At 40.3% G+C, this 26883-nt stretch overlaps 1 protein-coding gene across 4 annotated transcripts in view; it reads right to left on the bottom strand.

Annotated features, from left to right (window-relative positions):
* Nucleotides 1–21019, bottom strand: part of LOC115266350 (protein outspread) — a 709621-nt gene extending 688602 nt beyond the window's left edge. For all 4 annotated transcript variants that reach the window (XM_029872484.2, XM_029872485.2, XM_029872487.2 and 1 more), the window contains exon 1: nucleotides 19133–21019. In XM_029872484.2, the coding sequence (XP_029728344.2) occupies nucleotides 19133–19252 (120 nt within the window). In that variant the 5' untranslated portion in view covers nucleotides 19253–21019. The remainder of the gene's footprint in view (nucleotides 1–19132) is intronic.
* Nucleotides 21020–26883: the final 5864 nt, after the last annotated feature.

Raw genomic sequence — 26883 nt, 5'->3', positions numbered from 1 at the left:
AAACATCTTTGGATAGAAGAAGCAAATTTTGCAATGTTCCTTATTAGGATTAGATTCAGTAGAGGAAGTGGTTACCTCAGAGTCTCATACTTGAGCATGTTCGAATTATAACCACATCAACGGGAATCGTTTGACGTTTGTTCTGTTCCATAGGTAACTTAAAAGAAAAGTTTTTCAGCATTTTGAAACCACCAGACCTTTTAAGGTGAAGGTCATCAGTTTTCGCTTTTTCCATACAACGCATTTTGCCTTGCATTTTCTTGAGCATAACTCCAAAGAACCATCAACCGCCTCGGGCTGATAATGCTACTCGGTTTTCACTGCGTGTAAATGTGTTCTGTGAATCTCCAGATCTGTGCTCGTAAAAATTCGTGTAAAACGAAAGGCAGCCATATTTGCAGTGTTGAGAATACTCACTTGCTAGAAGTATTCCATCCGTCAATGTTCCGGTTTATGAAATAAAAGTAGCATGAATCTCATCAGAAATTTCAAATCACTTCCTTGTCACTAACAAAAGCATTTATACCGTGACAATTTCGGATATGCAGAGGTTATTCCGGTTCCTAGCAGCAACGGATGTCCAAATAAAATTTCTTTCCTTCCTCGATGACCGTAAGGACGAGGTCGGCTCCGTTTGTGCAGTTTCGATCGTTCCAATCAATCCTACCTCTAAACAAGAAACACCGGTCACTACAAGATGATGTTTTTTAGCGTATGCCCAATTACAGTATTTCCGTGTATATTAGGCGACATCCATTTATTACGTAACGCTAAAATCGACATTTTTCGACTCCCCCTCCCCCCTCCGTAACGCTTTTTTGTATGAGAACCCGAAATTTTTTGTATGGGCCGTAACGCTCGGCCATACTCCCCCTCCCCTTAGAGCGTTACGTAATTTGTGGGCGGCGCCTTAGACGATTGCGCTGATGGAAGCCTATATTTTTTTTTTCAAAGTTATTATGACCGCGATGCTTCCGATTAGTTTTAATTGTGCTCCTCTACTAGAAAGTGACGCTGGGTCCAAGTAACTTGACCGGACGGCGCGTGGCACGTTCCTAGTTGCCTCTCGCGATTCACTTGTCTCTTGTGCGGGGTGCTACCCTACGAAGGTCCCATCGTGGCCGGCCACTTGCGAATATTCGTGGCCCCCGACGAGAGCTCAGCGCCAAACATGCCACGACTACGACGACGGCGACGACGATGGACGAAGGTGAATGGCAAACATTTTAATGCACTTTTGAGGCTGTGCGCGCACCGGTGATTCTGGGTTGTACATGAACCATTAGGTTGAGTAAAGATTGCGGTTGGAGGACATATTGCCAACGGTTTCGTGATCGCGAAATGTGGAGCATTTATTAGCCGTTTTTTTATTGCGATCCCACACTATTTGGTCACTCGGTGTAGACTCCGATCGACGACGACGACGACGACGCCACTTGGAAAGATCTCTCAAGACAGGTCCAAAAACCACAAACCCTCGGAGAATACAGTTATCTAATGATTTATGCTGAGAGAAGACGCGCGAAGAGGAGACGCTTGAAACCACAAACTGAACACAAAACAAGTGACTTTTCATGAAGAGCAACCTGGCCCCATTGGGTCACGGAACGCAAAACCCGAAGAACGCCACAAGGGCCATTACCGGCGGACCACTTATGCGCGTTATACGAGGTGCTAGAAATTCCACTTCTACTTCAAACCGAAGCCAAAACCAGGCCCAATCCGAACCGGAGAGTTAAAGCCACTTGAACGACGACGTCGAGAACATCAATTTCGACATTTGCAAGTTGTTATTTTCAGTGCCGAGTATGAGTCGGTAGTTTCGGGCGATTTTCTTCTTCCCAAAATGTTGCGCGAGCGATGGGTTGCATGGATGGATGGTTTCTCGCACTTGGAGGCGATTCGGAAGAGTCATCGTACTTACACGGGCCGCAGACCTGGCTGGCTGGACCAAGAGGTTGCTGGCGACCCCGCCGTCGTCGATGTATGCGTGCTCGTTCCTAACCATTTACCCGATCGGTTCACCCTATATGAGCGCGCAACGCAAGGAGAAACACTAATGATCGAGTGCGGGAATAGGTTAGTCGCTAAATTTAGACTTTAATTTACGATCCGACTCCAAAGACTACGACGACGACGGCGATGGCGGCGATTGTGGACTGACACTCCCTGTTTGGAGTTTCTCTTTCAACGGCCCCGGTCGGCGGATGGCTCGAAACGGAACAGTTCATGCCCCATGTGTATCATGCCGATCAGCTAAATTGCCTGGTGCGTTGGGGGTTCCCAAATGTTGCTGGGTTTTGGAAGGTGTCGTTTGGACACCACCAGCGAGTAAACAATCGATCAAATTTTCAGCGGAAACCGGCATTCGGTTCTTCAGATTTGTGCTCTTGAAAATTCAAGGTGTGGCTTCGTCATTTCTTTACCTCATGCTCTTCTGAAGAAGAAGGCAGAGAGGATATGCATAATGATAAACTACATGATTGCGGGTAGAGGCAGAGGCAGGCCTGCTAATGTTAGTGCTGAGGTAGTGATTTATAAAATGTTGATTCTTCCGATAGCCCTCTACGGCACCACAAGACATTGACTTTTAAGGAGACAAACCGAAATGCTTCAGGAATTTTTAAGCGTGAGTTCTTGGTGAGAGCAACTAGATAATCTCTAAACAAAATTGAGAACCCCTGACGTTGTGTTGTCTATATAGTGTACGATAAGCCACCCGTCATTATCAAACGAAGAAGATCCACACGGTAGCCAGCCGTTTCGTTTCGAGCAAATCCCAGACTCCAGACGATCAACAAGAAGGTCATGTGTTTTAGCTTAGCCAAATAATGGCTAACCTGATTTCCGATCAAAATTGCTCGTTCAGCTGCGTTTCACTCTCTTTCGCGTTTCCCATCATCATTTGTGCTCCCGAAAAGTCAACGGAAACGCTCTGCCATCAAGTGCTGGGGCTCCCACCGCCACACCGACATGTGATACCTAGAAACTCACGTGATGATAACACGGTCCGACAATTTTTTTGCCCAGCTCTAAATTTCACCTTTTCTGATTGCTCCCGACTAGAAACTCATAAATCCGAAGTTTTGACCCTCCCCCTCCTGGGAGAGGGGAGGGGCATTGATTTGAAATTTTGAAAAATCGAAAAATTTCGAGGTTTTTCGACCGCCATTTCGGCTAAATGCACGATGTCAAAAAAGGAAAAGGTTGACCACGGAGCTTTAAGGGTTGTGCAACTATCAACAAAATTTCACGAAGATCCATCAAGCCATTCTCGAGAAACGGTGTTTTTACGAAATGATGTTTTAAAGATTTCTTATATTGCACGCAAAGAATCCAACTACTATATGGCACAATTGTTGATTTAACCATGTCGTTTAGCATCATAGTGTCTTCGAGGAAGTTTTTCACTACAATAACGTGCTTCTTTTGACCTGTTGGTAAAAATGATCAATCCCCCTAAAAGTGAGATAGAAAATTTACTTTTTTAATTTTTCAAGATACATGGTTGATGTCTTCACAAGAGTTGTAGAAAATGCTGTTCTGAATAACTTTGTCGAAGACGCCAAATTCGTAACTCCGTTAGTTTTCAAGATACGTTACGTTTTCATTACCGGCGGTCTCTTGAAAGTGTTTTTTCCTCAATAACTTTTTTCACTTTTGATTCCACAATTCTATTCTCACAGTCTCCAATAGGTCACTCATTTTGACTTTCTAAAGGAGACAATTACTTGTACTTTCGCATTTGTACTTGCATTAAAAGTTTTATTACTAGAGCTACAGAAAGATCTCGATAAAATGTAGTGCTATTTTTTGAAGGTTACATGATAGGTATCAGGTATCAGAAGGCCGGCTCCAGAGGCACGTTATCCTCCATTTGGGACATTTGTGCCATCGCCAAAATAACAGCCTATTTCATCATCTACCTGAGGGAAAAGGAAGGAAAAAGGATTTGGATGGGGATAGGGACAGGTAGGGAAATAGAAAAAATACCCTGAAAGAGGGTAGGGAAGACTGGGGAGACTTGATCCCTTTTTCTGAATTTACCTGAAACTTTAAGAAAAAACACAAAACTAGATCCGATTTCCGTTCAAATTGGCAGGTAAACATCTATTGCAAGTTAATACACAACAGAAGGCATTTAAATTATTGTTAATGTTTTCAAAACTGTGTTTTTATGGAGACATGTCTTATGATGCATTTTTCAAAAATGGGTGACACTTGATCCCCCTTTGAGCACATGGTTTATTTAGAGGGAAAATAATTCCAGAGTCTTTCTTTTCATTTTCTTTTCGAGTTTTCTTGTATTTTCGATGAACAGGGAGTGTTTGAAATTGTAAGATTTCCTTAAATTTTTAAGGATATGCCGTATTTTCAAAATGGGGAGACTTGATCCCCCTTTTCTTGGTTTGTACTAAAGTTATAATTATCTGACACATTTTATCGTTTAATATACTAGAATTCCAAGTATATAGGGGCTTCCGAATAGAATTTTATTTTTCACATGTATAATGTGTGTGTAATCCTCGAGGGATCAAGTCTCCCCATGTCACTGTTGTGTATACTAAGCCGAATTAATTAAAATATGTAAACAACATCATTATTTGGATAAATAAGTTTGAAAATATTTTATTTAAACTATGTGCTGTGAAATTTTGACACGATTTGGTTCAATTTTCACAAAGTTATTGAGATTTTTCGGAATCGCCTAAAAGATTTCTGAAGGACTGAAAACAAACCATCAGCCGTTAAAAAATAATGCAATGTACAATCGAAATCACTTGTAGCCAAAACATAGTCGTTTGTCCAGGAGTAGTTTTGGAAAAATAATGCTAGAAGAAAAATGTTTTTGATTCCGAGAAAATATGGGGGGAACAAGTCTCCCCAGGGATCAAGTCTCCTCAGTCTCCCCTACTAACGCACAAGCGTACCACAATGGGTTCAAACAGCGCCCTGAGAAGGGCACTGTAATAACGCATAAAGCGAAAGAGAGCCTATAGCTCTTTACCACAGCGGGTTAAGAACAACAGAATATCCTGAAGATTCAGGTGTCTGAAGTCAGTTTCACTAATAGAGTTAACAAACTATAGAGGACGAATGTCGCTGCTGTTCCCTTTGTTCTCGTTCGGAAACATGTCGGGTATCTATCTGTCAAACTGCATACTTTTTCGCTTTGACACTTATAGCCCGTCCTATCTCCGCCAGCAAGAGATGTTTTGGCAGCGACGCCAGCGACATTCGTCCTCTATAGTTTATTAACTCTATTGTTTCACTTAATAAGTGTTTACCGAATACTTGGAAACGCAGTTGCGCGAAAACTGGACAGTTACATATCAAATGATACGAAGTTCCATAATCGGATTCACAGCTATCACAGGCAAATGAATCAGCTTGCTGAATATTCGCCATGTGATAGCTGAGTCGGCAGTGGCCAGTCAATGCTTTGACCAGCATGCTGCAATTCTGCTTAGACAGATTAGTTAGATACTTCGCCACCCGTAGAGATGGCTCAGCACTATACAATTTGGTTTGACGACATGACTCCAAACTATTCCAATATTGTCTGTGTTGAGTGACAGCCCAGGTGTGAATCTGAAGCTTAATCCAACACTTCCATATCGGAATAGCTGGCTCAGGGCCAATGAAGTCATGTGATGCTCCAGAGCGAGCTTACTCATCAGCCAATTCATTTCCAGCGATGGAAGAATGACCAGGTACCCATAGAAGGTGAACAGCGTTTGCTGAATTCAGCTCCTCGATTTGAGTTCGACAAGCGATAACTATCTTCGACCTGGAGTTGGCCGAAGCAAGTGCTTTAATAGCAGCCTGGCTATCTGAACAGAAGTATATTACTTTGCCCATTACGTGCTGCTGAAGTGCTGATTGCACTCCGCACATAAGAGCAAAGATTTCGGCCTGAAAAACGGTGCAGTGTCTACCAAGTGAGTAAGACTGATACAGCCTTAGCTCACGAGAATAAACACCAGCACCTGCTCGACCTTCGAGAAGGGGGCCATCAGTGTAACATACGATGCCGTCTGAAATACTTCTTTCCAGATAACCAGATGTCCACTCTTCCCGGGAAGGGAATTTCGTGGAAAATGTCCTATATGGAAAATTACAAGCCATTGTAAGATCACTTGGAGCAAGAACAACTTTGTCCCAATTCACCAAAAGTGAAAACAACGAGGTGTGTGTTGATGTGCGTTTCACAGGAGTTTCCTCTAGTAGACCGAGTACCCGTAACCGGTAAGTGCAAGAAAGTGCTTTGAGATGAATGTGTAGTGGGGCAACGTCAAAGAGAACTTCGAGCGCTGCCGTGGGTGTTGAAGAGAACGCTCCGGACATCGCCATTAAGCACATCCTTTGGAGATGGCCTAATTTTGATTGGACCGTTCTCACTTCACCCTTTTGCCACCACACAAGACATCCATAAGCCAATATTGGCCGAACCACAGTTGTGTAAATCCATTTGATATACTTGGGTTTTAGACCCCAAGTTGTACCAAAAGTACGCCGGCATTGCCCGAAGGCTATACAAGCTTTCTTGATTCTGACCTCAATGTGAGGTGTCCAGGAAAGCTTGGAATCAAGAATGACTCCAACGTACTTTACCTGTTCAGTCACATCGATTTCAGAATCAAAGAGACGTAAAGGTCGAACGCCATTACGGTTTCGCCTTTCCGTGAAAAGAACAATAGATGTTTTACTCGGATTAACCGAAAGGCCATATTGGCGACACCAACCCTCAACCAGGCTTGACAGAAACTCCCTCGCGAGAAAATGAGGAAGCGATTTTGGCGATTTTCTGAGGAGTGAAAATAAAACTCAAAAATCACAACGCAAATCCTCGACAGCACCGAGCGCGAGATTGCCGCGCAGCGAGGAGTTCGTCCAACACTCATAATTGCTTGTTGTGTTTCTCACGTCCACTCACACTCATAAAGCTCTCGCGAGTTCCACTCCCATACAAAGAAAGACTCTCGAGGCGAAAATCGCACTCAAAAACCCGAAATAATCATCGGCTCTTTTTTCGTTCCGCTCTTCCTCGCTCAGTTTTTGTTGCCTCTCTGTTTGGGGTTCGTTCGCTCCCTCGCGACGAGGCAGAAACAAAACACCGCTCTAGAGCATGTTGCAAAACTCTTTTGATTTCGAGGAGGATTATCAAGCCTGCCCTCAACTACCTGAAGGGCGTTTTGCATCAGGTCGAAAAGGGTGCTGATGCACATACCAACTAACAATGTTAGGTAGTCGTCGGCAAAACCATAAGTAGGAAAACCGCTATTATTGAGTTGCCTCAATAGCGTATCTGCTACGAGATTCCACAAAAGCGGTGATAAGACTCCCCCTTGGGGGCATCCACAAACACTCAATTTCCTAATCCCTGCTAGACGCAATGTCGAGAAGAGTATCGGTTTTTGAGCATTTGGTGAATCCAATTGGAAATCATTGGAGATATACCATGACTCCGTGCGGCTTCCAATATGGCATCGAAAGGCACGTTGTCAAAGGCACCCTCGATATCTAAGAAAACACCCAAACAAGATTGCTTTTGAGCGAATGCTTTCTCGCTATCGTAAACAACCTTGTGTAAAAGAGTCACAGTGGACTTACCAGATTGGTAAGCATGTTGGTTCACATGAAGAGGCACGTTGGCCAGATGAACATCACGGATGTGATGATTCACAATGCGTTCTAAGCATTTCAGAAGAAAAGAGGTCAAACTGATAGGTCTGAAACTCTTTGCTTCTTCATACGATGCACGACCCACTTTTGGAATAAACTTTACAGTAATATCCCGCCAGGATTTGGGAATATACCCTGTAGCAAAACTGCAAACAAGTAGTTTTTTCAAAACATGTTTGAAATAATCAAATCCCTTCTGAAGCAAAATAGGATAAATCCCATCTGTCCCAGGAGATTTGAAAGGAGCAAAGCTATTAAGAGCCCACTCAATCGATTCTATAGTTACAATACTCAGAGCCGAAGCTAAAGAATCATAACTACAAGAAAAGACATCAGGATCATCCGAAGATGTAATATCCACACATTCAGGGAAGTGTGTGCTGAATAAGCATTCCAGAACTTCCTCATCAGAGGAAGTCAGATCGCCATTTGGCAAACGAAGTTCGTTCACCCGGAAATCCTTAGATTTCGCAAGGATTTTGTTTAACCGACTGACTTCACTCAAGCTGGAAACATTTGTACAAAGGTTTTTCCAGCCGGATCGTTCAGCAGACCGGAGAGCTTTCCTGTAGGCCTTGCGAGCCGACCTGAAAGCCTCCGAACCAGCCGAACGTCGTCTGTTCCAACTCTTTCTACATTGTTTCCTGAGTTCCGCCAGATCAGAGTTCCACCAAGGGGTTCCTCTTGTGATCTTCACAGACCGTAGAGGGCATGCTTCTTCAAAAGCTTCCATGATGAAGGTCGTTGTAGTATCAACGGCATCATCTAAATCACTTGGAGTGTCAATGGATGGTGAATATCCATGAAATTTGGCTAACTCCGTTAGTTTTCAAGATACGTTACGTTTTCATTACCGGCGGTCTCTTGAAAGTGTTTTTTCCTCAATAACTTTTTTCACTTTTGATTCCACATTTCTATTCTCACAGTCTCCAATAGGTCAATCATTTTGACTTTCTAAAGGAGACAATTACTTGTACTTTCGCATTTGTACTTGCATTAAAAGTTTTATTACTAGAGCTACAGAAAGATCTCGATAAAATGTGGTGCTATTTTTTGAAGGTTACATGATAGGGAATCGTAAAGCAATGAAAAGCGAAATTATTGTCTTTCCGCTCAATAGTTATTTTGTGGAGACTGTTAGGTGCGAACTTTTGCCCCGCACTACTTTATAAGCAAATGTAAGCAAATTACCTCATACAAATGCGAATGTACAAGTAATTGTCTCCTTTAGAAAGTCAAAATGAGTGACCTATTGGAGACTGTGAGAATAGAATTGTGGAATCAAAAGTGAAAAAAGTTATTGAGGAAAAAACACTTTCAAGAGACCGCCGGTAATGAAAACGTAACGTATCTTGAAAACTAACGGAGTTACGAATTTGGCGTCTTCGACAAAGTTATTCAGAACAGCATTTTCTACAACTCTTGTGAAGACATCAACCATGTATCTTGAAAAATTAGAAAAGTAAATTTTCTATCTCACTTTTAGGGGGATTGATCATTTTTACCAACAGGTCAAAAGAAGCACGTTATTGTAGTGAAAAACTTCCTCGAAGACACTATGATGCTAAACGACATGGTTAAATCAACAATTGTGCCATATAGTAGTTGGATTCTTTGCGTGCAATATAAGAAATCTTTAAAACATCATTTCGTAAAAACACCGTTTCTCGAGAATGGCTTGATGGATCTTCGTGAAATTTTGTTGATAGTTGAACAACCCCTAAAGCTCCGTGGTCAACCTTTTCCTTTTTTGACATCGTGCATTTAGCCGAAATGGCGGTCGAAAAACCTCGAAATTTTTCGATTTTTCAAAATTTCAAATCAATGCCCCTCCCCTCTCCCAGGAGGGGGAGGGTCAAAACTTCGGATTTATGAGTTTCTAGTCGGGAGCAATCAGAAAAGGTGAAATTTAGAGCTGGGCAGAACAAAAGGTGATTTTTTGTCGGACCGTGTAATTTGTTGCCACCGCACCATGGCGCGCCGAGGAGATCGACGTCTCTGAAACTGAATCTGAAGCTGGCTGACTGACGACGCGATCGTCGAAAGGTCACGGAAGCGTCTAATAACAGTTATCAACCGGTAATTATCGCAGCGAAACGTGTCGAGGAAATGTGAAATACAATGACGATGACTATGACGACGACGACAGAGGAAGATGGGATAGAAGGCACTCGGTAGATATCTAGTCACAGCCAGTGCCCATTTCGCTTTTATTTATCGCGTGTGTTGTGATACAGTACCAACTACCAACGCGCCGCCGCACCGGCCCCAATTTGGTGGATCAACAATCATGTTCGTCGTTCTCACTTGTTCGTCCATCGGTGTCGAGAAATTTTATCGACAGTTTGGGGGAAATAAAGCTGTCAATGGCGTTGTTAGGTCTAATGGATCGAGATGGAATTGCCGACTTCCTGGATTGCAGCAACACGCGCGCAGTTGTCTTCCTGCTTACCAAAAATTAGTTTAAATTAGCTCAGAGACTATTTCGTTTTACTGGATTTGAAATTTTTGATGATGTGTATTCTGAATCAGTTTCTTTTTGACTGTTTTGACTGCTGAGGGTTTTTCTAAGTGTTTCGTTTTCTAAAGGGACATAGGACCAAGATTCAATTGACAAAGCGTGCCGTTGGCCCTTGTAAAGGGCTCTCTAGAGAGATAATGAGAAGCTGTTCAATGCCTGGTACACGGTTTATATGGGAAAATATAAAAAATGGAAAAACTCAAGTTCCTGTATACTTTCTGAGTTCCACTTTGGTGCCATGTCAACTGTGCAAAATTTCAGATCGATCGGATAAACTATATTTTAGCGCCCGCCATTCTTAGTTTTTCATACGATTTACTATGGGGAACTTTTACTCCTGCAAAGAAAAATCGCTAGGAGTTACCCCTAGGTCTCTAAAAATAAGTCGACGAATGATTTCTGTAGAAAAAATCACTAGGTATCAGACCTCTGAAGACAGCAAATCGACGCGACGTTTGTGGAAAAAGTTATTAGGCGTCACCCGATCGATAAAATAACGAGATTTTATTATTTATTGTTATTCATTACATGTTAAACAGCGTTTGCATGCTATTCGGTTTTCAGTCGATAACTTTTTTCACATGCCTCAGATCGCTTTGCGTTCTTCGAAGGGTTGGTTCCTCGTAAAATTTCCAACAGAAATCTTTCATCGATTTATTATTAGGGATTAAGGGCCAATCTGTGGCGATTTTTCTTTGAAACAGTGATAATGGCTGGCGCTAAAATATAGTTTCTCCGATCGATCTGAAATTTTGCACAGTTGATATGGGACCAAAATGGAACTCAAAAAGTGTACAGGAGTCTTTGTGTTCCACGCTACTGTTCATGCTACATAAATTGCAATATTTTTCAAAACAAAACGATAGTCATGAACATTAATGAACAACCAAAACTTTCACTGAGCAGGTAAAATAGCAGAATAATGGAAGTATGGAAAACCTACAACCAGAATGAGGTATTAAGAAGCCCCGCATAAGAGATAAAATACCTAAAATAATAACTGGTGTGAGGTATTGGTTTCCTTATGAGGCATGTGGCTCCAATTTTCTAAGATTAAAAATATGGAATTTACCCGGAATATTGAAATATAGTGCGATTAAGTCGAATTTTGATTGTTTCAGTATGAATAAAAAGCTGAATATAATATCCCTCGATTATCTGATCATAGTTTTTGCGATAGATTAATAAAATCAAGATATTGACAAGTTTATGAGACAATCTCCTTGATATTTTGCAAAATTCTCAAAAAACATCTAGCTAGTGATTGGATCTTGTGATCTATTTAATTAAAACTGGTCACAATTAGGCACATATGATAGATATAAGCTTGTGAATGCTGACATTGTCAATGGTGATTACTAGACCTGTGCGCCGCCGCGCCACGCCGCCCTGTTTGTCCTGTTTGTCACGCCGCCGATTTTCATTTTTCACGCCGAAGATCAGTGCACAAACAAAATTAAGCTTACATAAAGTTGAGATAACAAAAAACTCACGATCACTGTCATAAGAGTTTGACTACAATAATTAATTTCTCAACTCTTAGAACTGTTTTTTTTTCATTAGTATTTATTAACTATTCATCATTCACATCTCGCCAGATTCTTCCTAAAGGATTCAATGATGCTTCCAAGAAATCCACCTGGGATTCCTCCAGAAAATTCTTCAGGGATGACTCCAGGAGTTTCATTATTATTTTTTTCAAGGAGATCTCTCATGCAGATCTCGGCAGGAGTACCTTCAGGGAAAACTCCAAGAATTCTTTCAGAAATTCTTTCAGGAGAATTCAGGGATGCCTCCTAGAGATACATCAGATATTCATCCAGAAGATCCTTCAGGGATTCTCATAGGAGGTCCTTCAGAGATCAGTCTGAGAAATCCTTCGTGGATTTCTTCAGGAATTCCTACCGGAGTTTCTTTAGGAACTAGTCCAGGAGTTTCCTCAGAGATGTTTTTAGGAGATCCTTCATAAATTCCTTTAGAATTCCAACAAGGGATATCTCCTGACGTTCTTTAGGGATTGCTCAAGAAGATAACGCAGAAGTTTTTTCAGGAATTTCTGCAGGAGGTCTTTAGAAAATAGTCTAGGAGTACCTGCAGGGATTCCTTCTGAAGCTCTTTAAGCAATTCCTTCAGGAGTTCTTACAGAAATTAATCCAGGACATTTTGCAGATGTTTCTTCAGAGATTCCTCCTGAATTTCTTCAAAGATTCATACAGAAGTTCCTTCAGAAATCTCTACAGAAGTTCCTTCAGAGAATCTTATAGGAAGACCCAAGGATACCTCCAGGAGAATTCAGGGATTATTCCAGAAGTTTATTCAGGGTTTCCTAGATTAGAGTAGCTTCCAAGATTCCTTCAGGATATTCTTAGGGGATTCCTCGAGAATTTCCTTTAGGAATTCTTCCAGAAGCTCTTCCTGGGATCCCTCCTGGGGTTCTTTCAGATTGTAGATTGAGATTGAGATTTTTCCAGGAAGATTCACGGATGCCTCCAGGAGTTACATCAGAAATTTCTCCAGAAGCTCATTAGGGAATTCCTACAGGAGTTCCTTCAGATAGTCTTGTAGGAGTTCCTTCAATAAATTTCATAGGATTATAATCAGGCATATATCTAGAATATTCTTGAGGGATCTTTCATGGCGTTTCTACAACAATTCCTCAAGGATTTCCTTCTGAAATTCTTCCAGGAATTCTTTAGAGAAAACCTTCTGCAGATCCTTCTACCTACCCGGAAAGATCTGGGAGGATTCCTCTTAGAATTGCTCCGGAGATTTTTCCTAGATTTTCTTTCGGAGTTTCCTCCTAGACTTCCTTCGGAGATTCCTCCTTAAATTCTTTCTGGGATTCCTCTTAATTTTCCGTCGTTGTATCCTCCTGGAATTCCTTCGCGGTTTCCTCCTGGAACTTCTTTGCTGATTCCACTTAGAACTCCTTCGGAGATTTCTCCTGGAATTCCTTCGGAAATTCCTCCGAATGCTTCGGAAATTCCTCCGAATTTCTTCGGAAATTTCCTCCTGGAATTTCTGGGGGGATCCCTCATGGAAATCCTCCGAGAATTTCCCAAGAAAATCCTCTGGGAATTCCTCCTAGGATTCCTTCTGGAATTTCTTCTGGAATTCTTTCAGGGATTACGCTTGGAATTTCTTCTGGAGTCCTCCTGGAATTCCTTCGGGGTTTCCTTCTGAAATTGCTTCAATGATTTCTCCTATCCAGCTTTTTACGCTGGCCATAAAACAACGAGGGGTTATTCAGTTTTGACATTTCTTGCCGACCGATTTTATGGCTGAATCTATGGAGGCGGTGACTTCAAATTGTTGATTGAACTGTCAGAAATTTTCACTGCGTTTACCATGTCGCTAGCAATTATTTTCTTCAGTTTCCATCCATTTATCGTTATTATTTTGTGATCTAAATTTGGTCTTTTTGATTTTAGATATGTACACGACCAATGGGATGCCAAATTATAACAAGAATTCGCTTTATGGCCCGAGCTAGCCGATGTTTTTATCATAATGTGATGCGGACAATGAACTCAGAGCTGTTGATCAATTCAAATTGGATCGCATAGAATATCTTACCAATTCCCGGTGTAGTGTTCTAAATTCCGCCAGAAACTTTTATCAAAACTCGCTTCGAAATTCAGCAGTATTTTATCTCTTTTTTTCCAAAAAAAAATCAGAGCTAGTGGCGCGACACTAGTTTTCCCAAGTTGCAATATAAAAAAAGCCGACAAAAATGAAAAAAAAATCGTAAAACTTTTCGTCTTTTTTTGGCTTTTTTGGGATATTTCTTGGATATTTCGGCTTAGCAAAACTAGTCCCATCCATCCAGTTCGAGAGATTCACAGTCTTCACACTTTGTTCGGTGATTTCCTCCCAATATCCTTTTTGCTTTTGTGTGGCTTACAGGGCATGGAAAATATAAGATCGAAAATTTGTCTACTCCTAGTTATATCTGATTTCATTATCATATGTAGTAGCTTTCATTAAACTTTCACTTGGTTTGGAGTTTGTCTGAGGGGACGGGCTTGTGAAGAATCCCACGGTAGTATCAGTGCATAAAGGTGCATAGATAATGTAAAAATTACTGGAGATGGACGACATGGATAAGTGGTATTTCTTGGTTGAGTACCTGGACCTTGACCTGGACAGGGTTTTAAGCACAAAAAGTTATAATATCTTTGGTACACACAAAACTGACTAGAATTCCTTTTGAAATCATGTGTCGGGGTTTGATTTGCACGGAGAAGACTCGTTACTTCCCACACGCAATAATCCGGTGATCCTTTATGACATATCGTTGATAGGAGCCATTTCACCCAACAAATAGCTTCTTTGTCTTCAACCTAAAATGGTAAAAATTCAATGATAAATTGGATAGGGAAAAGAATTAAGAATTTCACAAAATCAAGAATCGACATTGTTGACATTCCTGCAAATCTGTAAAATTTTCAACGCCACGAAGATTGCTTTGATCAAAACCATAAAAATCAAAAGCGTCGGCAAGAATTGTCAAGAAGGGGTGATTCAAAATTTATGGCAGGCTAGCGTAAAAAGCTGGATAAATTGTTGGGGGATTCCCCCTGGTATTCGAGCGGGTTTTTCTCTTGAATTCATTCGGGAATTCCTCCTGGAATTTATTCTGAGATTTCTCCTATACTTCCTTTGGGGATTCCTCTTGAAATCCTTCGAGTATTCCGCTTGGAAATCCTTTGGAGATTCCTCACAAAATTTCTTCATGGGTTCTTCCTGGGATTCATGCAGGGATTTCTCCTGTAATTTTCTCAGGGTTTTCTCTTGAAATTTCTTCATGAAATTTTCCAGGAATTCCGTCGATTCTGGAACTTCCTTCAGATTACTCTTGAACTTCCTTCAGGGATTTCTCCTGGACTTCCTTCAGATTCCTCTTGAACTTCCTTCAAGGATTTCTCCTGGAATTCCTTCTGGGATCCCTTATGGAATTCCTCCGGGAATTCTTCATGGAAATCCTCTGGGGATTCCTCCTAGAATTCCTTGGGGAATTGCTTCTAGAATTCTTTCGGGGACTACTCTTGGAACTCCTTCGGTGATTCCTCCTAGAATTCCCTCAGATTGTTTTTCCTGGAACTCCTTCGGAGATTTCTTCTGGATATTTTTCGTTGATTCCACCTAGAAATCCTTTAGGGATTCTTTCTTGAATTGGCTTGGAAATTCCCCCTGGAATTCTTTTGGGGATTTCTGCTGGAATTTTTTAAGTTTCATGCTGAAATTCCTTCAGAGTTTCCTTTTGGAATTCCTTCGGGATTTCCTTCTGGAATTTCTTTGGTGATTCCTCTTAGAGTTCTTTCGGAGATTCTTAATGAATTCTTTCAGAAATTCCCCATGTACTTACTCCACGATTCCTTCTGGAATTCCTTCGAAATTTCATTTTTGAATTTCTTCGGTGATTTCTCCTTAAATTCCTTCGTAAATTCCTCCTGGTATTCGAGGATTCTTCCTAGAGTTTCTTCGAGGATTCCTTCTTAAATTTCTTTGGAGATTTCTTCTAAATTTTTAGATTCCTCTTAGAATTCCTTCGGGGTTTCCTCTTGAAACACCTTTGAGAATTCCGCTTGTAATTCCTTCGGAGATTTCTCTCGGATTTAATTTGGTGGTGCCCTCTGGATTTCCTGGATTTCTGTTGTAATTTCTTCGGGGATTCTTTCTAGACTTCCTCGAGGATTCCTCCTAAAATTCATTCGGGGATTATTCCTGATGTTTCGTCGGGGATTACTCCTGGAATTTCGTTGGGATTTCCTCATGATTTCTTCGGAGTTTCCTCCTAGAATCCCTGCGGGGTATCCTCCTGAAATTCCTTCAGAGTTTCCTCCTGGATATTTTTCTTTGATTCCTCCTAGACATCCCTTGGGAATCCTTTTAGGAGTTCCCTTGGAAATTCTCACTGGAATTCTTTTGAGAATTCCCTGCTGGAAATTTTATGTGATTCTGCTGAATATATTTTGTTCATTTCTCCTGAAAATCCTTAGGAGTTTCCTTCTCAAATTTCATTATTTCAGACTATTTTTGTTTTTTTTTTTCATTTTATTTGTGCATTTTAACTAAAACTAATTCTTCGTATAATTTCAGATTTACATAAGCCTAACGTGTTACGAAAGGTTATCCTAACAGTCTAACAAGTCAGTCTAATATAAGACAAATGAAATGGGCGGCAAAACGTCGAAAGACAACACGTCGAAAAGTGAAAGAATGGGTTTCTTTTAAAAAGAATAAAGAACTCACTATTTGCATATGTTGGTTGTTTTCAACGTTTTGTCCTTTCGACATTTTGGTTTTCGACGTTTTGTCAATCGACGTTTTGTCCCTAAGCTAGACTGATGATAGGCGAACCCTCCGTACTGGAATTTTTCGTATTAAACCAGCATTGGGCACTATACTACGAAAAATATAGCAGAACACTGCGGATTCACGATTAAACACAACGTCACTGATAACAACTCGAAGCATATAAAATAAATGTGCCCTGTAATCCTACGGAGAAATCTCGGGATAAGTTCCTAAAGAAACACCGGGGTGTTCTTGAAAATCCCCTGAAAAAATCTCGGAAAGAATCCCTTATAGTAATGCGGAAAGAATCGATGATGGGATCCCAAAAGAACTCAATTAAGGGGAATACTGGGAGGAATGCATAAAGGATTCTTTGAAGCAATTTCAAAAGGAATTCCAGAAAAAATCAATAAATGAATCAATAAAAAAACTCTGGAGATATCATAGAAGGATTTATTGAAAAATCACAGATGGAATCCTCGGGGGAATCCCTGAAAGATTTTCATTAGGCTACTTTCAGTGAAACCGGAGGGTACCCCAGAGTACCGGAAAGAATTCTTGAAGAAATCCATATAATAAAACTTCAAGGAATTCCAGGAAGAATTTTGACTGAACTACCCTGAGGAAGTCCAGAAGAAAACATCGGACGAATCCCTACATGATTATCGGAGAGAATCACAAGATGAAACGTGGGGACCGGGACAAATTCCTAGAAGAACCCCGAAAGGATCCACGAAGGAATCACGGATAGGTTTGTAGAAAAATCCATGAAAAGATCCTTGAGAAATGTCTATAGAAATCCCTAACTCAATCTCTGGAGGAATAGCTATAAAAATGTTGGAAGTTATCCCGGGAGAAATCAATCAAGATATCTCAAAACAAATTTCTGATAAAAGCACGAGACAAATTTTTAAGTGAATTTTGAGATAAATCTCCAAATGAACTCTAGGAAAAATAAACGAAGAAAGCGGAATCAGTAAAACGAGTTCTGCAAGGAATTTCTGCAATATACTACAAAGGATCCCGGAAGTAATGCATGGAGAAATTCTGTTAAGGAATCCCAGGAGCAAACCCAGGAAGAATCCCGGAAGAATCTCAGATGCAAACAAGGCAATAATCTGTGAGAGAAACTGGTCAGGGCTTCCGGGAGAAATTAATGAAGGAATCTCGGGATATATCCCTTATAAAGTTCTGAAAAATTTCCCTGAAGCAATCCCGTTAGAATTACCTGAAGTAATCCCGAGGATAATCCCTACAAGGATCCTGGGAGGAATCAATGAAGGAATCCAAGAAGGGCTTCCTAAGAAATTCATAATTCCTGGAGGAATCCTTAATAGAATGCTGGAGAAATCCCAGATGGAAGAGTTATTGGAGGTATTCTTGATAGAATGCTGTACGAATTCCTATAGAAGTCATGGGAAGGATCAATGAAGGAATTCTAAAAAAAATCCGGGGAAATCACTGGAAAAAAATCCGAAATACCCATAAATCAATCTCAAGAAAATCAATGAAGAAATACCGGAAGCAATCTTAAAAGAAATCCAGGGCGCAATCTTAAAAGGAATCCAGGGAGAAATCCTTGACGGTAACCCAGGAGAAATTTTGAAAGAAATTCCTGAAGAATCCTCCATTGAAAGAATTCCTCAAAAAATCCAGGAGAAATACCCTAAGAAATTTTCGAATGAATCTCAGGAAGAATACCTGAATGAATTCTGGAAGGAGTCCCAGGAGAAATTCCCCAAGCAATCGTTTTAGAAATCAATAAAGAAAAGTCAGAAGAAATCTCAGTAGACATTTAAGAATAGTTTCGAGTTAGAACGGTTTAAATGAGCCACCATTTGACCGAAATCGAGGGGTCTACAAAAATTGTTGTGGCTCTAACTAACGGGGGGTCCACCAATTTGAGTAATCAAACGCATTTGCGTTACTTTTTAGCGAGGACTTTCCGAAAATCGCCACCTTAAACGTTTTTGAAGACAAGGTGTAAAGTAAATAGTGGGCCGGTCTCAGCGAGAATTATCCATTAAACTCTATAAATAGACTGTGGCTTTGATATTATAATAAACCAATATAACTAAAGCGATGTAGCATAATCATATTTGTCTTTAAAATTTGAAAGATGTGCTGTTTTATCCACAGGAATAATATTTACACAAATTTCTTTTATTTATAGAGAAAACAAAATTTCATAATCTATAGAATGTGGTCTCAGAGCTGCAGCAGCCATGAAAATCAGCCTGAGCTCAACATATGTTCATAAACTTTTATGACACCCCAGACAAGAGTCCCCAGGGAGCTAGCTAGTAATATTCTCTGTGGCCGCCCAGCTCAAGGAGGAGGAGGAAACCTCAGTAAAACATGCATGGAATGCGCACACCACAGCGACAGCAGCAGCGCACTTCGTTATGACTAATAATTCAAAGTGTCACCCGGGCCGATGCTGTTTGGCCTCGAGAGTGTGTCGAAGGAGAGTGTCGGGGTTCGTGTCTCGAGGAGTAAGTGTGTGGCGTGGGTTCATTTACCTAAACCGCAAAGAACTGGGGACCCCAGCCCCAGTCGTCCCTCCGCTACCTCTAACGAACCATGGGGATTGGACAGTGAATTGAAAAGCGCGCAAAAACTTACCCGATTGCATTCCAATGCGGCCGCACTGTGCTCCTCGCGCTGGCGAAAACAGTGTGTACATTTGCTCTTGTTAAAGATGTTTGGTGAAAATTTACGACACTCCAAGTTGCGGCTACCCATCGTTTCGAATTTTCTCCACTTCACACACAATTCCAAGGGGGCCGACCGATCGATGATCACCACTCAGCGAAAAAATCAAAAATATTTCCTTTTCTTCGATTCCGCTGGAATCTTTTCTCTCTCTTCTCTTGTCGTCGTTGGAGGATACTTCTTCACAGCACCAAAACAAAAAAAAAACAGCAAAAAAACTCCAACTGATCGAGAGTAAAATTAAACCTCACTTAACCGAAATTGAACGAAATTGAAAATTTTTCGTCGTCTCCAAATATTGACGGTCAAATTCAATGGGAACACATTTTTTCAATCACTGTGTTTATGCTCGAGAGCTCACCAACCACTCGCAACGCACACATCGAGACATCGAAGCATTTAAGCTGTTGTCGAAAACAAAATAACATAACGAAACCGAGAAACAGGGAAAATTAATCCAAAGCTTTGTGTTTCCTTTCCTGGGTCCGTTTCTTCCCAGTCGTCAAAAACTGGCTCGTTGGCTCCTTTCTGTTTTGTTTTCCACTGGTTTGCCTCGAAATCGATCGATAAATGTGAAATCTAATTAACGTAACACCTTCAAACACCTGCACGAATAACAATTTGTATCACTTCCTTTTCAGTATTCAAACTCTTCAAGCTCACTTCCATTCAATCAGCATACAATTACATTTGCCTAGCGCTGTGATTAAAACTTTGCCACATAAAACCTTCGCTTAGGCTAGTTAACTCCATCCATTCACTTGTTGCAGCACCTTGGCCAGGTTGGATCGCCTTTTCGTTTCTTCTACGTTCCTTCCTTCTCTTCGCCAATGAGTGGCGCTCGCGCAAACCCTAACCACTTCCAAACCAAACAAATATTTATTATTTGCTTATATTTCTGCTTGCCTCAATTCACACAACCGCACTTAACTACACAATAGGTTCCAGGAGTTATTGACCAGGGTAACCAGACATGCCACTCGACGGCTTTCTAATGAATATTAGCTGTCAAAATCGTACAAAACTTGATCCACCATGGGACAGCTTTAGAGCCACATCATTAATTCATTAGAAATCGCTCGCGCACCTCGCGTCTCACGAGCGCAAATGAACGTCGGCGATATTATCGCGTTATTCACCTTCCTTCCACTCCGATTCCATGGATATATTTCTCCACTGGCTCGCTTGATCGTCAGCGCTTTGCCATCACACACGTACGCAGCCACTACCTACTAGCACAACCGAGAAAAAAACACAGGCACCCTCGCGTAAACCAACCAATCAGGCCTGCTAAACCTGTTGCGCGCTCCGCACCGTGCGCTGGATCAAAACTGCTTGCGTGTGAATATGTTAATTTTTTCTGACGTTTTCCACACTGCCGAAATTCACCGTCCTCCGTCGGCTGTGATACCAATTCAGTGTACAAAACAGTCACCAGATTCTCTTCTTCCAGCGCCACGCAGGTTGAATCATTTTAAAACCGGGTGTGATTCCATCAGAAAGTCACAATCCACCTGATCGTCACACACCTCTAAACCACCAAAAACAAACTATCTCACCTCACGTGAACTCCCGTATTCCTAACAACGTACTCGAGTTTTTCGTTCGTATTTGTCGATTGTTTCGTATTCTCGAAATGAATATTGTTTATTTATACAAATTCCACAGCAAACGTTAAGCAGAGCTTCTTTCCGCTTAGTATCACCATAAAAAAACGCGCAAAACAACAAAAAAACACCTTCCCGAATGAAACGAGTGTTTACGAGATCACCGTCGGATCACAACTAACGCAACAAACTCATGCGCCAGCGAAGCATGCCTCGACGAACCTTACAACAGCAACCGCTCTCAAACATGATGACTCTCCCGAAAACTGCATTCGCCGCCGCACAATCAAAACACACCGCCGGAGCATCTGCGTTCGCTCATTCTCTCTGTGTACCATTCTCAAGTGAGCATTGCGCAAATCCTCTCTCTGCGCATTTTAGCCGCGATGGCAGCCGTGTCAATCGCGAAAGAACAGACACTGCCGTCGTGACTGGCAGCAGTGTAGGTGCACAACACCGCGGCGGAGGAATGCTTTGGAAATCAACGAAGTTGGATAACCGCTCACAATAGTGATGGTCAGAGAGAGTTGATATAGGCACTCTCTCAGCTGTGGCTGTTCGTCTGGTGTATATCCTCTCCTCTTCTTGGCGTGACGTCCTCATTGGCACAAAGCCTGCTTCTCAGCTTAGTGTTCTATGAGCACTTCCACAGTTTTTAACTGAGAGCTTCCTCTGCCAATGATCATTTTACATGTGTATATCGTGTGGCAGGCACGAAGATACTCTATGCCCAAGGAAGTCAAGGAAATTTCCTTTACGAAAAGATCCTGGACCGACCGGGAATCGAACCCGTCACCCTCAGCATGGTCATGCTGATTACCCGTGCGTTTACCGCCTCGGCTATATGGGCCCTTCGTCTGGTGTATGTATATGTAAACGTTCAATAATTTAAGCATGTGCATTAGGGAGAGAGAATAAGCGATTGGTGAGAAGTGGTGGATATGTGGCAAACAGAGAGATCGTCTCCCAGTCGAGACAAGCAACTGATGGTGAAAATAAACTTGCGTGGAAGAATTGGCTCCATAACTTCAAATGGCAGGTTTAGACAACAGGTGTTTATCAGGTAACGCTTCTTTGACTGTCTTTCATGCTGCTTCTTTTAAGAAAGTCCAGTGCATGCAGTACATTGTGACAGTAATTCAATCATTTTGTGGAGAATTGATTTTTTGAAAGATTTATTGGTACAAATTATGTTCATAATGTGACTAAATTCCACGTTACATTGAAAGATTTAGATCTACTAGCTCAGTTTTATTTTGTTGTTGTACTCTTGGTTTAGGCACAGTACATTGTCATGGGTTTTCAGCAGCATATCTATCTCGTTGTTCGCTCTAATTCTGTAATAGTCTATTTTATGAGGCTAGTCAAACGACAGAACTCCGCGCTCTGATGTTTACGTTTTCAATCATCATCAGGTTGATGATGGTTAATGACTGCGTGCAAGTCAAGCGTAGTTTTTGAAACTGGCTAAAACCATAATTAGAAATTTTTATTTAATTTTTTTTCGCAAGTTAACGAGTGAATCGCAACGAAAAAAATACCTGATTAATTATTGAGTTTTGTATTGTTTTTACGACAGCTTTTGAGCCTATTTTGGCTCAAATTTCTCATATCTCAAATTTATTGAACAAGTACCTTTTCAAAAATTACACGATATTCCAGCAAAACAAACGTGCGTGGAATTCTGTCAGTTGACGCCGCTGCTGCGATCAGCTGTTCTGAAACGTCTCGTAAAATGGCTTATTGAACAAAATCAGTCATGGACATGAACAGTCTTAAATTAACATCGGTAGGGCTCTGCAGCCTTTCTCATTGCTTTTTTCTGGCTCGAAGTCACCATCCTGCTAGCAAGTTGCTATTTAGTGATTTGGTCAATATTGTCGGGTTCCAACAATTTTTGACTACACTAAATCCTTTTTTTACGCGATGGATGCGTCCGCGCAAAAAAAGATCGTGTAAAAAAAGTTCGCGTAACTTCGTGAAATCGCGTAAAAAAAATCAAAGGGAAATCTTTTTTTACGCGGTTTGCCCTCCGCAAATAACCAAAATCGCGTAAAAAAAAGTCGCGTAACTTCGAGAAAGTCGCGTAAAAAAATCGTGCAAAATAAAATGTAAAAAAAGTCGTGTAAAAAAAGGATTTAGTGTAAACTATAGATAGTAGAGTAAACATAGATCCGTGTTGATGAATCCGTTGTATCCAAACGAACTGTCAAAATCTGTATCCAAACGAGCATGATGTCACGATTTGGACAACATCAATGGAGCGCATGACGTCATATTCAATCGTCGCACTCTTGAAAATTACTACTTACACGCTTGAAACATTTTAGTCAACGGTGTCCGCGGATCTATGTTTATCTATAGTGTAAACTCACTTTTCTATTGGAAAGACACTACCGTCAAATGGGGTAGCTTGCAACACTTTTAGACTTAGAAGCAATATCATTTTAAAGCTGTTATCATTTTTAATACATAAGATACAGGGGATAGACAAAATGATCGGAACAGGCAAAATTTTCACTTTTCAAAAAATTTTCAATTAGCTGTAACTTTTCGAAAAGTGCAACAAATATTCTCAAATTTTTACTGTAAGTCCTTCAACTAGTTGTGTATCAGTGGACAAAATTTGGAAAACATCGGACGATTCTTCACGAAGTTATAAAGTTTTTTGAAAAAGATAAAATTATCCGATAGCCAACTTTGAGCTGTTGTATCTCCGGATTCAATGAACCGAACTTAATATTTTTAACACGGAAGAAAATGATAACGATTAGATTATTTTTCTAATAAAACACCATATTATCCAAAACATCAACATCGTTTCAAAATTCAAGATGCAAATTATAGTTCATTTAATTTTTCTCTAATTGACTTATATATAAATGCGTTTTGAAGGAAAGTAACAATATAGCCGCCAATAAGTTGAAAAAGTAATGGAATGCGTATTAAAAATAGACCAATTTACTAAAAAACCGTGAAAAATCTAAAATCGCTATAACTTTTTTGCTTGTTAAAAATTTCAAGTTAAATCAAATGTTGTCCAGAGTTCATTATATAAGTCATGAATTGTCAAAATTTCATTGCAATCGGTTCATTGAATCCGGAGATATAACAGCTCAAAGTTGGCTATCGGATTATTTTATCTTTTTCAAAAAAAAATATAATTTCGTGAAGAATTGTCCGATGTTTTCCAAATTTTGTCCACTGATACACAACTAGTTGAAGGACTTAGTAAAAATTTGAGAATATTTGATGCACTTTTCGAAAAGTTACAGCTAATTGAAATTTTTTTTGAAAAGTGAAAATTTTGCCTGTCCCGATCATTTTGTCTATCCCCTGTAGTTTGTTTTGTTTCACTATACGTATTGCACACAGGCGTATACGTCTAAACATACCCATTTTTATATTTTTTTAGTTCGACGCCTAACCATCTGTCAAAATAACGCTGCGAAATGGTATCGTCACCAGAAGAAAGGTATAATTTACATTCTTCTTGTGGAAAATCATGTGATTGCATCTAATTGGGTTTTTAAATTAAGAAAAATGTATCTATTTTTTGATTTTATACGAAAGAGCACTTTTTTCTGAGTCACTATGATTGTTTACCCCAATTTTAAAAAATTGATTCCAAATCGTGAAAACGGGCTTCGTTTAGAGGTTTGAGACCAGATTTAGATTTAACTATGGTCGATTTACCGGGAATAAGTGATAATTTATTGAGAACAATAATCAAAATATTGTAGTTGAACCAATAGGACGCAATCAGTGAAGTAGTACAAAATTGAAAGTAGGGTAATTCATGTATCCCGATTTCCTTAGAAAGCAATTGATTATTTTGCAAAGTTGCTAATGCGCTTATAATATGATTGTAATTTGCGTTCATGGTGAAAAAAAAACCTTAACGAAAGCATTTTAAGCTGAGAAAATCACAATTTCCAATCACCTGTTAGAATTGCATTTTGGACACCGAATATATGTTTTGGACACCCTCAGCTATATATAATTTGGACAGGGCAATTATCTCAATGTTTAGCCATGAATACTGCTAAATCACGGAAGTAGCATAAATTAACAGATATTTTCTAGCAAATAATCAAATTTCTCCGCTTAACAGGCATCTATTTTGATAACTTTTACAGTTTTTGTTAAAATCGAGGAAATATAGCCAAACCCACAGAATACGCCTCCAAGTATGCAATCGCACGGCATCCCCATGTAGTTCGCCAGGAACAAAATATATTTATACAGCCATTCCATAGAAAAACGATATAGTGCATCTCCGATTGTCGTGAAACTTGGTGGGCTTGTAGTTCTTCGGAAATAATTAGACCTGTATTTTTTTATTTCGTCATTAGGGTGACCAATTTTCATATAGGGTGATCCAAAAAATTAAGCTTTTTTTTTTGAGTAAACAATAAAGAATTATCGATATTCCAGTCATTTATCAACGACTTCAAACAATAGAAAGCAATCGGTGAAGTACTAGATTGAAAGTAGTGAGCTGGATTTTCGTATGGTGAGATGATCAATTCTCCATTTCTGCAATGAAATAGTACAAACAGCGTGGGTATTATGACTTCTTACCTAATTTGATGATGTTTGAGCAAAAGTTTGGGTTACTGTGCTTTTTTAGTTGCAAGAAATAAAATAATAATACCCCACTCATTGTCTTTATTGTTGAATTAAAAACGCTGCACAGTAGGCCTGGCCGCTTTAATGCTTGTAATGCATCTCCGATGTACTGCAACCATTATTAATGACAAGAAAAATGATGGAACTAGTCGATTCCATCATTTTCCAGGATTCTTTCAATGAATGGCTGTGTATGTGTAGACTAGACTAGACTAGACTAAGAGGCCCCGAGGGTTGAGTCACATATACCAATCAACTCAGCCCGACTAGGGTAAAAATATAATTTGGACATGCACGGCGATGTATGTCTTGTTCCGGAGAGCTAATAAAAGTAGATACTTCTCAGGCTCCCATTACTCTGAACGCCATGACCCCGAACGCCACCACCCCGAAACCCACTTCCCCGGATGGGTCATTACCCCGAAAGCCATTACCCCGAATGGGCCAATACTCCGAAACATCCAGAAAATCACCCAAATAGTGTTGGCCGTGGAAAAGCTATCAGAAATTGATGGAGATGGTAATAAGTTCATTCTATTCTGAAACACGCAGATACTGATTCTCTCCGTTCTTTTTTTATCATGCATAATCACTAAGGTGGCCCACACTTATATGAAAAACAAAAATATCGAAAAATGTCAAGTCTTACCTCCTAAATCAGTTGTTTTGGACTCCCAGAAGCTATGTTCAAAATTCGAGCAAAATCAATTAAGCCTAAGTGGGCGCTCAAAACGCTTAAAGTTTGCATGGGAAAACTTGGCCAAATGTATGCAGAAATTTTAAGTTTTCGAGTTTTGCCGCTGTAAGCGTGCAATAATCAAACCCTTTGGTATTTTTGTAGGTAACTATATGTCAAACAACTTTGCCGAAAACCGAAAGTTAAAGATATTATAAGCAAAGATACGAAGTGTGATGATTGTTGTTGTCGATGATGATCATCCAATCATGACGATGATGCCGACGAGCAATGCTTTAAAGCACGTTTGACAGGTCTCCTGCTCGATTGGAATGACATTGACAGAAAATTTGGAATTCCAATTGGAACATTTCGTGTCTTTGCATATAGTGTCTTTACCGAAAGTGATCCAACGTCTGTGAAAAAAGATATACCCTAAGTAAAGTGAGGATAAACTTTATTGTTGTTTTTCCAATACATGTAAAGGAATAATATCCATAATTAAATCTCAATACTTTGCCTCACTTTGCCTAGGGTATAACTTTTATAAGCCGTCGGATCACTTTGCGGTCTTCGACAAAGTTTTTTGGCATATAGTCACCTACAATAATACAAAAGGGTTCATTTATTGAACGCTTACAGCGCCACCTAGCGGCAAAATTCGAAAACTTAAAATTTCTGCATATATTTGGCCAAGTTTTCCCATACAAATTTTATGCGTTTTGAGCGCCCCCTTAGGCTCAACC

This window comes from Aedes albopictus, chromosome 2 (assembly GCF_035046485.1).
Source record: "Aedes albopictus strain Foshan chromosome 2, AalbF5, whole genome shotgun sequence".
Lineage (NCBI taxonomy): Eukaryota > Metazoa > Arthropoda > Insecta > Diptera > Culicidae > Aedes > Aedes albopictus.
Note: the sequence above shows the minus strand (reverse complement) of the source record. Positions and strands in the feature narration are given on the sequence as shown.